The following is a 14,776-nucleotide window of genomic DNA, read 5'->3' as shown; positions in this document are numbered from 1 at the left end:
CAGAGGAGCTGGGCTGCAGGCCTGCATCCTCCAACTGGCAGGTACTGACTTGGGAAAGCCTTTAATTTCTTGGCGCCTTAGTGTCCTCCCATGTAAAATTTAGACATGGATAGCTGTTTCACAGGACTGTTGTGAGAGCATGTTAAGCTCTCAGACAAGTGCCTGCTATGTGATAGGTGCTCCAATAATTATTATTGGACCAGATTCTAAACATAGAAGATAACTCAGACATTCTGTTTTGAGTTAGTGGCAAGCTGTTTACCATAAATTTCAAGTAGAGATTTCATTTTTTAAGAGTATAGGATGTAATTAAAGCTGCCATCTGAGTTTTCCTTCTTAATAATCTTGATGACTTCTGTCAAGTTAAACATGTTTCTAATACTGAAAGAGCGACTTGGCATTTAAATGGCTTTTATCTGCTTGTCTTGACAGGAGCCCTGTTTTCTTTTACTCTTCGGGGACTATGCTAGGTATTCTAATGACATTAGTCTTTGTCCTGTTGCTGGTGAAAAAGTTCATTCCTAAGGTAGGTATACCACGTACAAATGAATAAAAAAATGGAAATCACGATCTCATAAACATGAAAAATTGATTAAAATTAATTCATGTTTATTATGAAAGTTCCTAATTCAAACCGTATTTCTACATTGTATAAACTGGATTAAATTGTATCTTTTCCAAGAGATTCTGTTTTTATTTATTACAATGTGTAGGCTTAAGTATTAAGTTTTGGCGATACTTTTTTTGAGACCCTTTTGTTTTCTAGATAATACGTTTTTCTTATGAGTGATGGGGGCTTATTCTATGCTGAGTGCAGATTTCTCTTGGCTCAGCTGAGGAATGTCATGATGCTGAACCATTGGGGCCTTGAATAACAGCATTGCTACATCTGGGGATTTCTTCATCATTATTAGTTCCCCCAAAACACCTTCAATAAAAGAATGCCCCACATTTAGTTGAGGATATATATATATTAGTTCATGATGCTCATGTTGTAGTTACTCTGATGAAAGCTTGCAACACCAGCATTATTTTGAGATAAATTTATTCTTTAGAACAGTGCTTCTCCAACTGTAATGTACATGCAAGTCACCCGGGGATCCTGTTGAAATGCAGACTGATTCAGGAGTCTCAGCGGGCCTGAGAGTCTGCATCCCGGCAAGCTCCCAGGTGACATCGAAGCTGCTGGTGCGTGGATCAGACCTTTAACAAGACACAAGAAGAGTATCTTGAGTTGACTTCAGTGCAGTTTGATATAGAAGTTTTGAATACAAAGGGTTTATTTGTTTATTTCTATTTTTATGAGAGTGAATGAACCAAAAACTGTGTCATTTATTTTCTTCCACACACAGTATAGCACCTTTTGGGCTCTAATGGTTGGTTGTTGGTTTGCTTCAGTTTATGTCGTGTGGCAACTGACAGAAGAGCTGAAGTGGCTGTGGTGTGAAAACAGAATATATATATTAGGTAGGTAAAGCTCTAAATAATATGGTCTATTATTGGTAAAGCTGAGAAGTACAGCCAGGGGTCTTCTTTTGACATACGTTTCCCTCCAGCATCCAAATTTTCATTTTGAACTAAGGAGAAGAACTGTTAAAAATAATATTTTATTTTATTCCCATGCTTGGTGATTTCAGTTCACTAGTTCTCATTTTAGACTTTTCTGTATGACATCCTTCTTAGTTTTCTATACTAATGATCAAAAGAGCAAAAAAGCATTTGCCCTTTTTGACTGCATGTGCTTTTGAGTTGTGGTTAAGCTCTAACCACATCTAAATTGTAATGAAAACACTTCTCTAAAATGTGGCTCTTTATTTCTTTTTCTTAATTTATTCAGTATGAAAGGTGAGAAATCCTAAATATAAATGACTAATGAAAACTTGACTTTTCAGAAATAGAGACACTTGTTCTTCTTGTTTGATGTTATTTTAAAAAACAAAAGAGAAAAACCCAACTTTTTAAAGTGTTTTATTTGGGAAATTATAGAGAAATGGGAGAATCACTTTTCTCCTAAACTCTTAGTGCCAAATTTCTCCCATAAGTCCACCCACCCAGAACAAAAGCAATCAATTCTTTGTTTCACTTGAAGGTTTTATGTTTTTAGCCCATTTTTCTTTTTACACTAAAAGTATTTTCAAAGTTAATTATTGCTATTACGGTGTGTTTCCTTAAATACTTCACTAAGCATCTCTATAAGGCAAGAGCATTTTCCTCTATAGTTAAATAACTATTAAATCTAAAAAAATGAATAGTTACATAAAATCATCTATTATCCAGGCCATGTTCAAATTTCCTAAACATCCTTGATGCTTGTTTTGTATAAGGTAGGATATAGTCCAGAATCACATTTTGCATCTGTTGTGTCCTATAAGTCTCCTTTAATCCATAACAGGTTTTGGGTTTTGTTTTTTTTTTCCATCACAGTGATATGCTGAAGAGACCAAGTTGTCCTATAGAATGTCCCACTTTCTGGATTTCTCTGATTATTCCTTTGTAGTATAATTTAATTTGTTTCTCTCTCCCCTGTATTTTTTATAAGGTGGAAATAAGATCTTGAGGCTTGCTTACATACAAATGAAACACGTGGCGAAATACGTAAGAGGCAATGTGCACGTGACATTGGATCACAACAGGAGACACCACAGAATATCTCACTGTCCCTCTTTTGGTAACACAGAAACTGAGCACTGGATTACGAGGGTGACAGCCCGATCCCTGCACTGTAAAATTATATTTTCATTTAGTGACTAGAAAATAAAAATTAGGAATAGCTTTTGTAGCAGACTGTGACCTACACTGAGGCTTATTCCTGACCAAAGCAACTGTGATAACATTTGCCCTCTAGGACTCTGGACCAGAAAATAGGGATAGTTACATATTAATATTATGATAATTTATTATTATACATCCTTAATTATTACAAAAGTCAGCCTAATATCTCACATGGAAGGAATAACTAGCCCTAAATGCATTTTTCAACTTCATTGGAAAAAGAAAACAAAAATGAAGGTTTTTGGATATGTTCTTAGCTCTAAGCCATGGATGTCTCTGCCGGTTTTTTTCCCATAACTTTTCAGTTCAGTGTTGTATTGTTTTACATTCTTCTGCTTTTACAGGTTACGTCTTGATAGTTGGGTGTCTCAGCTTTACTGTCTGTTACAAGCACGGGCCCCTCGTGGAGGACAGGAGCGTGACCCTCTTGGCGTGGACGCTGCAGCTCCTTTCCCTGCTCCTGGTCTACGCGGGCGTGGCCATTCCTCAGTTCGCCTATGCGGTGATGCTTCTCATCCTGTCATCCAGGATGCTGCGCTACCCATTGAGAGCGCTCGCTTATGTGAGGTGGTGCGTATCTTTTTTTTTTTTTGCCCATCATAAATTTGACATTTTGAGCTCTGGTTTTATTTATTTTGGGGGGGAGTTTTTTGGACACATCATAGTTAATCTCACAATTAACTCCACTTCATCAGGGTATTTCCCTCTGAGAGGGGGACAGTTAGAGAACGTAATAAGCATCTAATCCCATCCCCATTGCTAGTCGTCGCTCATCTTTCCAAGCTGCACCACCAATTACTAGGTAATGACAGGTCACCCAGAATTCACTAAAATCAGTGGCAAAATTACTTGGGCTCGGGGTCGCCTATAATTTCTACTTTCATTCTACGTTTCCTTTTTTAGGGCCCAGGACTGCTTTAGAGGTAATTGTGCATATGAGATAAGAGTTAGGGAACAGAAATGAATCACAACTGATTGAAAGTTATGATTTATATAATTCGGACTTTCTTTATTTTTTTTTTGCGATATGCGGGCCTCTCACTGTTGTGGCCTCGCCCGTTTCGGAGCACAGGCTCCGGACGCGCAGGCTCAGTGGCCATGGCTCACGGGCCTAGCCACTCCACGGCATGTGGGATCTTCCCGGACCAGGGCACGAACCTGTGTCCCCTGCATCAGCAGGCGGACTCTCAACCACTGCGCCACCAGGGAAGCCCCGGACTTTCTTTTTTTCTTAGGTTTTAAGACAAGGCTTAAGCCTTTGGAAAGTACAGAAAGAAAGATGAGACAACTTCTGTTGTCACGGCTTTATGATGTCCTCAGTCATGGAGTCTGAGCACCTGTTTTTGTGTCAGGTGCACAGGTGAAGGAGATGGTCCCTACCCTTGAGGTGCACTTGTTGACACGTAGGCATATGTTTCTATAGCTCTGAAGTGTTAAAGTAGGCCTGCACAGGAACTGTGGTGTGTAGAAAAAGTTCAGGAAAGTTCCTGGAGGAGGTCACTGGGCTGAATTTTAATGAATCAAAACAGCCAGATGAATAAATGTAGGAAGGGCCTTCCTGACGGGGAGACAGCCCAGTTTGGTACCATCACAGGGCCAGCGAGCAAGGTGGGTGTCGGCCAGGTCATGGAGGCATCGCAGGCCCTGCTGGAGAATCTGATCTGATCCTGTAACATGGCGGAGGCAGCTGACCGTTACGCATCTTCGTCAGTGCTTTCTGACTACCGCCTGACAGGGTTAGAAATCAAATGCCTGGGGCCCAGAAGGTACTGAAGGAATGAGTCCGAGCAGAGGGAAGGCCGTGGTGAGGACTGTGTGAAATTCTACAACATTGCCTCCTTGAAAGGGGGTCAGTTGCCATTCAGCCTGAGCTGACTGTTGCCATGTGGGAATATGGGCCTTGCCTTGCCAGCTCTTCTGGTTTTCTAGAAAACCTGGGAATGTGGATTAGAATGTAAATTCTGACAATGTTTAAATGTTGGCAACTAATCTGAAAATAAAAATACATTCAACAAGCAAAAATCAAAGCAGAGACCATGAACATGCCTCGGGCAGTAGGAGGGGCCCATCTGTCTTCTGGCACAGACGGTGGAGGTTAAGGGGAGGTTCCGGGGCAGGAGACCAGTGGTCAGACATCACAGCAATCCACGCAAGAGGTGATGAGGGCCTGGAGTAGGGCAGTGAGATCAAGGCAGGAAGAGGGAGTTAATAAATATTTACAAGGTAAACTTGGCTGTGAGGAAGGAGACTCTGGTAACCGGTAGTTTCTGGATCTGATGACTGCATGTGTGGTGACGTCACAGGGTTAAAATGCACCAGTGACAGGGCAGGGCCCCTCTGCAGAGGGTGCTGGGGAGACTGAAAGGCAGCAGGGTCGGGGGACTGATGCTGACTGCTTCCCCCTGCCCTGTCTCAGAGGTAGACAGTGACTGGGGGTCTCAGAGGTCCCTCTGCCAGGAGGACAGTGGCCACTACACATCCTTCAGACCTCTGGTCCTTTGCCAGGCTTGTGGCCCGAGGAGCCCAAGAGAGAATTCCTTCCACTTCCCCTTTAAACATCCACTGCCCTGCCAAGAGCAAAGTGTGTTCTGTCACCTGCACGGTGATCCTTTAATGCATTTGCTGTACGTTCTGTTAACACAAACATAATGATCAAAATGTATTGTAACTTCCTCAACTTTTCATCTTGCTAGTGAGTAATTACGTGAAACATTAGGGGATAAAACAGGAACTTATAGGTTAAATAATAAACCAGAGGAAATACTTTGATTTGTATAGTACTTTCTAGTTTGCAAAGAGCTGTTTGAATATATTTTAATAATATATGGTAGCTGTTCTTTTGATTATCTTTGTTGAACGCCTATTATAGACCACTCACTGTGCTAAGCACTTGACACAAAATAATGTATTTCATCTGTACAGTGACCTCCTTGTTGCTTTCATTTTTTTCCATGTGAGCAAAGTGAGGCTCAGAACTGTGAAGGAATTGCCCCGGTTCACACGGTGGGTAAACCTCAAAGTCAGGACTGTGTCCCAGGCTTCTCCTCAGAGCCCAGGAGTTTTCCTCTAGGGAGACAGTCTAGGTATTCAGAAAAGGAGAAGGAAATCATGTCAGTGCTTCCCTAATTCAGCTCATCAACCACCAGACAATCAATAAAAGTTTAAAGATTTTTCAGGTCCCAAACCTCAAGAAAATGTATGTTTCAAACACCTCCTGGTGATTCTGATGCTCATTTATATTTGGGAATCTCTGGTTAAATTAAATTTTAAACCACCTAAAAACATTTTTTTTAACTCATTGGTAAGTATAACATATATGTTAAAACCTTTCCATCATTACCATTTTTATGAGATTCTTCCCTTTAGGACTTTTTTGGTTGGAAAAAAATTCCAATCATGAGCCCTTCAGCATGTAGCAGAGGAAGAATTATTATAAATGACTGTGTATACATGACCCTGGTACAGTGTTTACTTCCTCTAAGGTTAGTCAGAATCCCCACCACTAGGTGGAGGAGATATTCCACAAATCTTCCTGGCTTCTCTGTTCAGACTAAGTGGCAAGTGATTCTGCTAGGTCTCCATAAAAGGACATCTCAGAGGCCTGCTGCTAAGAAAATCAGCAGGGCAAGCATAAAGAAGCCAGACTTTTGTCTGATTTGAAATCACTGAGGAAGAAAAATGCAATCAACATCTCTATCAGAAATTGATCCTCAAACGCCATAGGACGTTTTTTCAGATGTTTTTTTCAGATGTTTTTAGGACATTTTTCCATTATTTCAGATGGTCCAGGAAGAGGGGGAATGTACTGATAGGCCCAAACTACACGTTCTGTAAACCTCCATCATGATAACAATAATATAGTATGATATAGAGGAAGTTAAGAATTATTACCATTACTGTCGAAGAAATGTATTTTTATAAATCTTAAGGCTTGAATTGAGCAACCAAATATGGCCAGGAATCTAGCAATCACGTGCTGCCTGTTTTAGGAGAATGAAGAAATGGTTTATATCAGAAAAGCCGGTGGTTAAGTTCCTTACTGAAGACGAGTACAGGGAACAAGCCGATGCTGCGACGACCCGCGCCCTGGAGGACCTGCGCCAGGCCTGCCGCAGCCCCGGCTTCCCGTCCTGGCTGACCGTCTCCAGGCTCCGGGCGCCTAAAACGTAAGCCCTGCTCCACTGTCCGCAACACAGCCTGGGTTGGAGTTACCGTGAAAATAACATGATGGTTTGGATCAGATACTTGAGGCTAGAAACAGTCAACTTCCCTGGAGAGCAAATGACACGGAAACTGTCAGAGTCGCTTTTGCTTCCGTGCTCTGCCTCGCCCCGTGGAACTGCCAGTGTCAGAACAAATGTTGATCAGCTGTGTTTCATAGGGAAGGCCATAAAGGTAACTCACAGGAGAAGGGAGACGGAATGGGATGTGTCACCTGCTTCTCTTCCTACGGGGACGAAAAGTCATTTGTAAAGATCACCAAGAAAGACATCTCTGCCCCAGCATCTTTTCCCTACTGCTTTCCCTTCTTCCTAGCTTTACCCAAACGACAGTGCCCTCAAATTAAAGACTGAAGGGGGAAAGTCTTGACACTAAAATAATGAATAAATAATACACTTAATAAGAAAGAGAGAAAGAAGGAATTAGGAAGCAGGAGTGGGTAGATTTGGCAGCATTCAGTGCTCCTAAGTCTGCCTACTTCTCGATCCTTTCCCTGAACGTCTAGAGAAGGATCCCATAAGCCATTCCTGTTTTTACACCCACTGTGCAAATGCCATCCTCTATTGATGCAAAGTCAAATTTAATTAAAGGGGATAAGTAGCCAGGGAACATGCTATCTTCCAAATAAACCTCTCTGTGATAACATTAACTTTATTTAAAACAAATACTTACTAGGTTTGCAGACTTTGTTCTTGGAGGAAGCCACTTGTCGCCTGAAGAAATCAGGCTGCATGAAGAACAATATGGCCTTGCGGGTGCCTTCTTGGAAGAGCAGCTGTTTAACCTGAGGACTCCTGACAGTCTGCCTGCACACTGACTTCATTCTGGACAAGGAAGTGGGGAAAGGCAGGGATCCTATTAAAGGTGGGCAGAACTGTACTGGGGAACAGTGGCAAAAGCATTCACTATGGAGAAAAATCAAGTCCCACTGGAAAGGAAAACTAAACTGTATTGAAGGTAACTGGTCCTTCCTGGACAGTTCTGTGTATTGTACACTGTAGGTGGCCACCAAGGTTCTGTGACAGTCATTACCACTGTCCTTGAATGAGGACTTTCATTAGGAACAAAGGGATCATGTTGATCTTCAAGGGGCCAGTGAATTTGAATAGGTGCCTTGTCAACTGCAGGGCATTAAATCCTCTCTTAATCCCCAGAACCTGTGTCAAAAGACTCTGCATTTCTCTTCCTGCGTGTTATCAGTGTAAGTGCTGGGAGAGACCTGAGATACCATGGACCAGTATCTTCCAACGTGTAGTCCACAGGATGCTAATAAGTGTTAGTAGGTAAAGGAGTCCTGAGGTCAACTAAGTTGGATGCATGATTAAACAAACGTACTGCAGGACTTCTCAGAGCCTTTAATAATGCTAATGCACACTGTGAACCTCCTAAAGAGGAGGAATTGTGCGCAGCATTCTCCAACTTAATTTGACAACAGAACCCTTTTTCATGAGATTAATATTTCTTGGAACACGTTTGGAAAATGCTGATGGTGGAGGAATGGAGGTTTCGGAAGGTTAAATAACTTGTCCAAGACCACAGGGATTTTTAGAGGCAGCCCTGGGACTAGAACTCCAGCCCTACTGTTTACAATGACTCAGGTAGAAGAAGAGACCTTTAGAAATGAGGCACCATCTCACCACAGCCTTGGGTCTCACAGTATTGGTGTAAGGGGCCATCTCTCCACAGCCTTGGGTCTCACAATATTCATGACTTATTTTTTATTTTTTAATAATAGCCAACTAACTGTTTGATAACTGTGATAAAGAGAAACATTTCCTATGGCTGTATTTTAAAGTTTTGATAAGACTTTTATAGACATATATAAAGATTAGAATTACTTTTTACATTTTTTTGTATGTTGAAATTGAAGGCATTTAACCTCAAGTCGACTGGGCTATTTTATTTTATTTTTTTACTCCCTAAATTCAGGTCTCAGTAGTGTTCACACCTGAATCTCTACAACAATTCTGGTGGTTTTTTTTTTTTTTTTTGGCTGCATTGGGTCTTTCATTGCTACACGCGGGCTTTCTCCAGTTGCGGCGAGCGGGGGCTACTCTTCGTTGCAGTGCACGGGCTTCTCATTCCAGTGGCTTCTCTTGTTGCAGAGCACAGGCTCTAGGCTCGTGGGCTTCAGTAGTTGTGGCACTCGGGCTCAGTAGTTGTGGCTCGCGGGCTGTAGAGCACAGGCTCAGTAGTTGTGGCACACGGGCTTAGTTGCTCTGTGGCATGTGGGATCTTCCCGGATCAGGGCTCGAACTCGTGTCCCCTACATTGGCAGGCGGATTCTTAACCACTGCACTACCAGGGAAGCCCCTCGACTGGCCTATTTTAAAAAATTGTTTAGTTACATGTGTTTATAACAATTTCCTACAAAACAGATTTGTGATCTTTCTTATAGAGAACAAATCATTTTTCTTCTTGTGCTTCATGATTTTAGACTCCAGAGTGAAATGAGGGACTAACCATGAGCTTTGACCCTGAGGAAAAGAGGCCAAAACATAGGTCTGGGAAAAGATCTGAACATGGCAAAACAATCCAAGGGTTAAGATGTTGCTATCTTCTCTTTAAGAATCAAACTCAGGCTCTTTTGCTGTGGTGGGGCCATAAAGAGTAGCAGCATAAAGAATGAGGAATCTCCTTTTTCTAGAAGGGTTATGGAGGAGGGACACACAGATCATTTGGGCACTGCTTTCCGGAACCAAATTTAGTATAGCGTTTTTCTAACTTGTTGAATAAGAGTGTGGCTGCCTGTTTGGAATTCTTTAGATTGATTTCCAAATGATATTTCCTCTTTGAAGCAGTGTATCAGTGTTTTACGGGTCTCTATTTTTGCCAGACACCTTTTAATATCAGGAGCTTTGCTATTTTTGTGAAATACACTAAATTTAATCTGTGCTTTCACATAGACTTTGATATAAAAACTCAAAGTATCTTCCATTCAGATTTATGAAGATGATGACTTTTATAAGTGTAAACAGTTGTAATAGCATTTTTGTTAGTTTAATCTGATTTTTATTGTTTTGTAATTCTATTTATTGGTGCTATATTATAAACGTATCAGATGTGTCTGTGGTTGTGCTCACCAAGAGGCGGTGTGTGTACTACATAATGTGTGTGTGCATAACACGTGCAGTCTGCTGGAGTTCCCAGGGGACATCCCAGCCAAGACAGCCACTGGGCCTCACCTGCGCCAGGGTGAACAGGTGCTGACAGTAGAAGAAAGCAGCTCCTGGTGGGCCAACAAGCTAGGTGAAGCTATTTTTATTGTGATTTTTATTGCAATAAAAATAGCTAAAGGAAGAGAAAAAGAGCAACGAGAGGCTTTGGGGATATTGTTTTTCATTTTTACTTTTAGAGGAAACCATGGATTTGTCAGTTTCTGTTATGTGAGTACTGTGAGAAGCTAAATAATTAAAAGCATTGCTTGCGATATATTGGGTGTATTTCTGTTGTGTTTATTTGAATTGGGCTTTGTTATAGTGCTGATCATAGGTCTAGTCCCCATCAAGCAGTAGGTATGACGGCTCCTCTAAGAGATCTTTTTTCTCTCCTTCCCTTCTTCCCTTCCCCTGTCTATCCATCTGTCTCTCTCTCCCAACCACCCCACTCCCTCTCTCCTTTTCTTCATTTATTTAAAGGCCTTTAAACAATTTAAATGACTATTCAGTAAAATGGTTATACCCTTCACAGGTTGTTGACAGTTGGTTCTGTGCCTCATGCCACCCTAGGTGTGCAGCTGTGGAGCACAACAGAACCTTTGTTGTGTTAGTGCGCCCACGAGGTGCCTCACAGAAGCTCACTGTTGTTAGCAAGTTGGACTGTTTGACCCCAAAACATATGAGTGAGATGTAGTGTAGGTTGCCATGCTTAAACAGTCATATTCAATGTTATTTTTTAAAGGTTTTTGAAAAATATTTATTATTTTTAGCCACGTCGGGTCTTACTTGTGGCACACGGGATCTTTCATTGCAGCGCACCGGCTTCTTTCTAGTTGTGGCGCACATGCTCAGTAGTTGTGGCACACAGGCTTAGTTGCCCCGCATCATGTGGGATCTTAGTTCCGCGACCAGGGATCGAACCCACGTCCCCTGCGTTGGAAGGCAGATTCTTAACCAGTGGACCACCAGGGAAGTCTCTATTTTTTAAAGGTTTTAAGACACATTTTACATATCACAAAAAAGTGCTTTGTCAATTAGTTGTATAGTTTGCCAATAATACTTAGAGCTGAATTACAGGGGAGTGTCCATCTGACATTTAGGACAGTACTTGAATTTATGACTTTTTAAATCTAGAAATTTATGAGATTTTAGATATTAAGAGGTTTGGAATAGCTGACATCGAAACATGTGGAAGAATTAAGACCTCCAGAATGATGTCAAGAAAAGAAAAAGGATCTTATATTATTCTGTATGTGATTATTCCCCAGAGTTAGAGAAGTACAATATTTAAATCACCTTTTTCTTTTGTCCGACTGAAAGAAGGTTACTATGCATAGATAACATAATAGATGTGGAATTTTGAAGATCCCCCACAGTGAGACAGGTATTTTTATCTGACCCGGGAGCCAGCTGTTTTCTGTATATTTTGGATATTAACCCCTTGTTGGTCGCATCATTTGCAAATATTTTCTCCCATTCCATTTTTTTCCCCCATAGGTTGCCTTTTCATTTTGTTGATGGTTTCTTTGATGTGCAAAAATTTTTAAGTTTGATCAGGTCCTGTTAGTTTACTTTTGCTTTTATTTTTTTTTTGCCTTGGGAGACTGATCCAAGAAAATATTACTATGATTTGTGACAAAGAGTGTTTCACCTGTGTTCTTTTCTAGGAGTTTTATGGTTTCATGTCTTACATTTAAGTCTTTTAACCATTTTGAGTTTATTTTTGTATCTGGTGTGAGGCAGTGTTCTAATCTCATTGTTTTACATGTGGCTGTCCAGCTTTCCCAGCACTATTTGTTGGAGAGACTGTCTTTTCTCCACTGTATATTCTTGCCTCCTTTGTCACAGATTAATTGACCATAGGTGTGTGGGTTTATTTCTGGGTTCTTTGTTCTGTTGATCTACGTGTTTGTTTTTGTGCCAATACCATGATGTTTTGATTACTGTAGCTTTGTAGTATAGTCTGAAGTCTGGGAGGGTTACACCTCCAGCATTGTTCTTTGTTCTCAGGATTGCTTTGGCAACTTGGGGTCTTTTGTGGTTCCATATAAATTTTTGGATTATTTGTTCTAGTGCTGTGGAAAATGTCCTGTTGTTTTGATAGGGATTGCATTAAGTTGGTAGATTGCTTTGGGTAGTATGGCCATTTTAATAATAATGATTCTTCCAATCTAAAAGCATGGGATATCTTTCCATTTCTTTGAATCTTCATTTTCCTTCATCAATATTTTATAGTTTTCAGCATATAGGTCTTTCACCTCCTTGGTTAAGTTTATTCCTAGATATTTTATTCTTTTTGATGTGATTTTAAATGGGATTGTTCTCTCACTTTCTTTATCTGATATTTCATTATTAGTGTATAGAAATATTTTGCATTTTGTGTATATTAATCTTGTATCCTGCAACCTTGCTGAATTCATTTATTAGTTTTAAGTTTCGGGGTGGAGACTCTAGGGTTCCCTGTATAGAATATCATGTCATGGGCAAATATTACAGTTTCACCTCTTCTCTTCTAATTTGGATACCTTTTATTTTTCTTGTCTGATTGCTGTGTCTGGGACTTCCAATACTAATAGAGTAGACATCCTTGTCTTGTTCCTGAATTTAGTAGGAAGCTTTCAGCTTTTCACCATTGGGTATTGTGTTGGCTGTGGGTTTGTAGTAAATGGCCTTTATTCTGTTGAGATATGTTCCCTTCTCTATCCACTTTGATGAGAGTTTTGGGGTTTTGGGGGTTTTTTTCCCCTCAGCAAACAGAAGATCCTTTACTGAATCCTGAGTGTGAAAATCTACCATTTAGTTCTTTCTCCCTTCTCCCTGTGAGATTCAGTAATTCCTTGATTTGCATGGAACATTGGTGTGTCTGCTTGTTCTTGCTGTTGTGTCCATTTTGTTGTTCTGATGAGAGTTTTATCATGAATAGATGTTGAATTTTGTCAAATGCTTTTTGTGCATGTATTGAGATCATGTGGTTTTTGTCTTTCCTTTTGTTAATGTGGTGTATCACGTTGATTGATTTGTGTGTGTTGAACCATCCTTGTGACCCAGGAATAAATTCAACTTGATCATGCTGTATGATCCTTTTAATGCACTGTTGGATTCAGCTTGCTAATATTCTTTTTTTTTTAACATCTTTATTGGAGTATAATTGCTTTACAATGATGTGTTAGTTTCTGCTTTATAACAAAGTAAATCAGTTATACATATACATATTTCTCCATATCTCTTCCCTCTTGCATCTCCCTCCCTCCCACCCTCCCTATCCCACCCCTCTACGTGGTCACAAGGCACCGAACTGATCTCCCTGTGCTATGCGGCTGCTTCCCACTAGCTATCTATTTTATGTTTGGTAGTGTATATATGTCCATGCCACTCTCTCACTTTGTCCCAGCTTACCCTTCCCCCTCCCCATATCCTCAAGTTCATTCTCTAGTAGGTCTGCATCTTTATTCCTGTCTTGCCCCTAGGTTCTTCATGACCAATTTTTTTTCTTTTTTTCTTAGATTCCATATATATGTGTTAGCATATGGTATTTGTTTTTCTCTTTCTGACTTACTTCACTCTGTATGACAGTCTCTAGGTCCATCCACCTCACTACAGATAACTCAGTTTCGTTCCTTTTTATGGCTGAGCAATATTCCACTGTATATATGTGCCACATCTTCTTTATCAATTCATCTGTTGATGGACACTTAGGTTGCTTCCATGTCCTGGCTATTGTAAATAGTGCTGAAATGAACATTTTGGTACATGACTCTTTTTGAATTATGGTTTTCTCAGGGTATATGCCCAGTAGTGGGATTGCTGGGTCGTATGATAGTTCTATTTTTAGTTTTTTAAGGAACCTTCATACTGTTCTCCATAGTGGCTGTATCAATTTACATTCCCACCAACAGTGCAAGAGGGCTCCTTTTCTCCACACCCTCTCCAGCATTTATTGTTTCTAGATTTTTTGATGATGGCCATTCTGACCAGTGTGAGATGATACCTCATTGTAGTTTTGAGTTGCATTTCTCTAATGATTAATGATGTTGAGCATTGTTTCATGTGTTTGTTGGCAGTCTGTATATCTTCTGTGGAGAAATGTCTATTTAGGTCTTCTGCCCATTTTTGGATTGGGTTGTTTGTTTTTTTGTTATTGAGCTGCATGAGCTGCTTATAAATTTTGGAGATTAATCCTTTGTCAGTTGCTTCATTTGCAAATATTTTCTCCCATTCTGAGGGTTGTCTTTTGGTCTTGTTTATGGTTTCCTTTGCTGTGCAAAAAGCTTTTAAGTTTCATTAGGTCCCATTTGTTTATTTTTATTTCCATTTCTCTAGGAGGTGGGTCAAAAAGGATCTTGCTGTGATTTATGTCATAGAGTATTCTGCCTATGTTTTCCTCTAAGAGTTTGATAGTGTCTGCCCTTACATTTAGGTCTTTAATCCATTTTGAGCTTATTTTTGTGGATGGTGTTAGGGAGTGTTCTAATTTCATTCTTTTACATGTAGCTGTCCAGTTTTCCCAGCACCACTTATTGAAGAGGCTGTCTTTTCTTCACTGTATATTCTTTCCTCCTTTAACAAAGATAAGGTGACCATATGTGCGTGGGTTTATCTCTGGGCTTTCTATCCTGTTCCACTGA

The 14,776-nt window shown here is 40.4% G+C and overlaps 1 protein-coding gene across 1 annotated transcript in view; it reads left to right on the top strand.

Annotated features, from left to right (window-relative positions):
• The window catches only part of NEMP2 (nuclear envelope integral membrane protein 2), a 31,701-nt gene extending 19,313 nt beyond the window's left edge, over positions 1 to 12,388 (top strand). The window contains exons 5-9 of the mRNA XM_081242318.1: positions 433 to 526; positions 1,353 to 1,467; positions 3,117 to 3,342; positions 6,762 to 6,938; positions 7,669 to 12,388. Coding sequence (XP_081098444.1) covers positions 433 to 526; positions 1,353 to 1,467; positions 3,117 to 3,342; positions 6,762 to 6,938; positions 7,669 to 7,810 — 754 coding nt within the window. The 3' untranslated portion in view covers positions 7,811 to 12,388. The remainder of the gene's footprint in view (positions 1 to 432; positions 527 to 1,352; positions 1,468 to 3,116; positions 3,343 to 6,761; positions 6,939 to 7,668) is intronic.
• Positions 12,389 to 14,776: the final 2,388 nt, after the last annotated feature.

Source organism: Mesoplodon bidens (genome assembly GCF_964165515.1).
Source record: "Mesoplodon bidens genome assembly, chromosome: 8".
Classification (NCBI taxonomy): domain Eukaryota; kingdom Metazoa; phylum Chordata; class Mammalia; order Artiodactyla; family Ziphiidae; genus Mesoplodon; species Mesoplodon bidens.
Note: the sequence above shows the minus strand (reverse complement) of the source record. Positions and strands in the feature narration are given on the sequence as shown.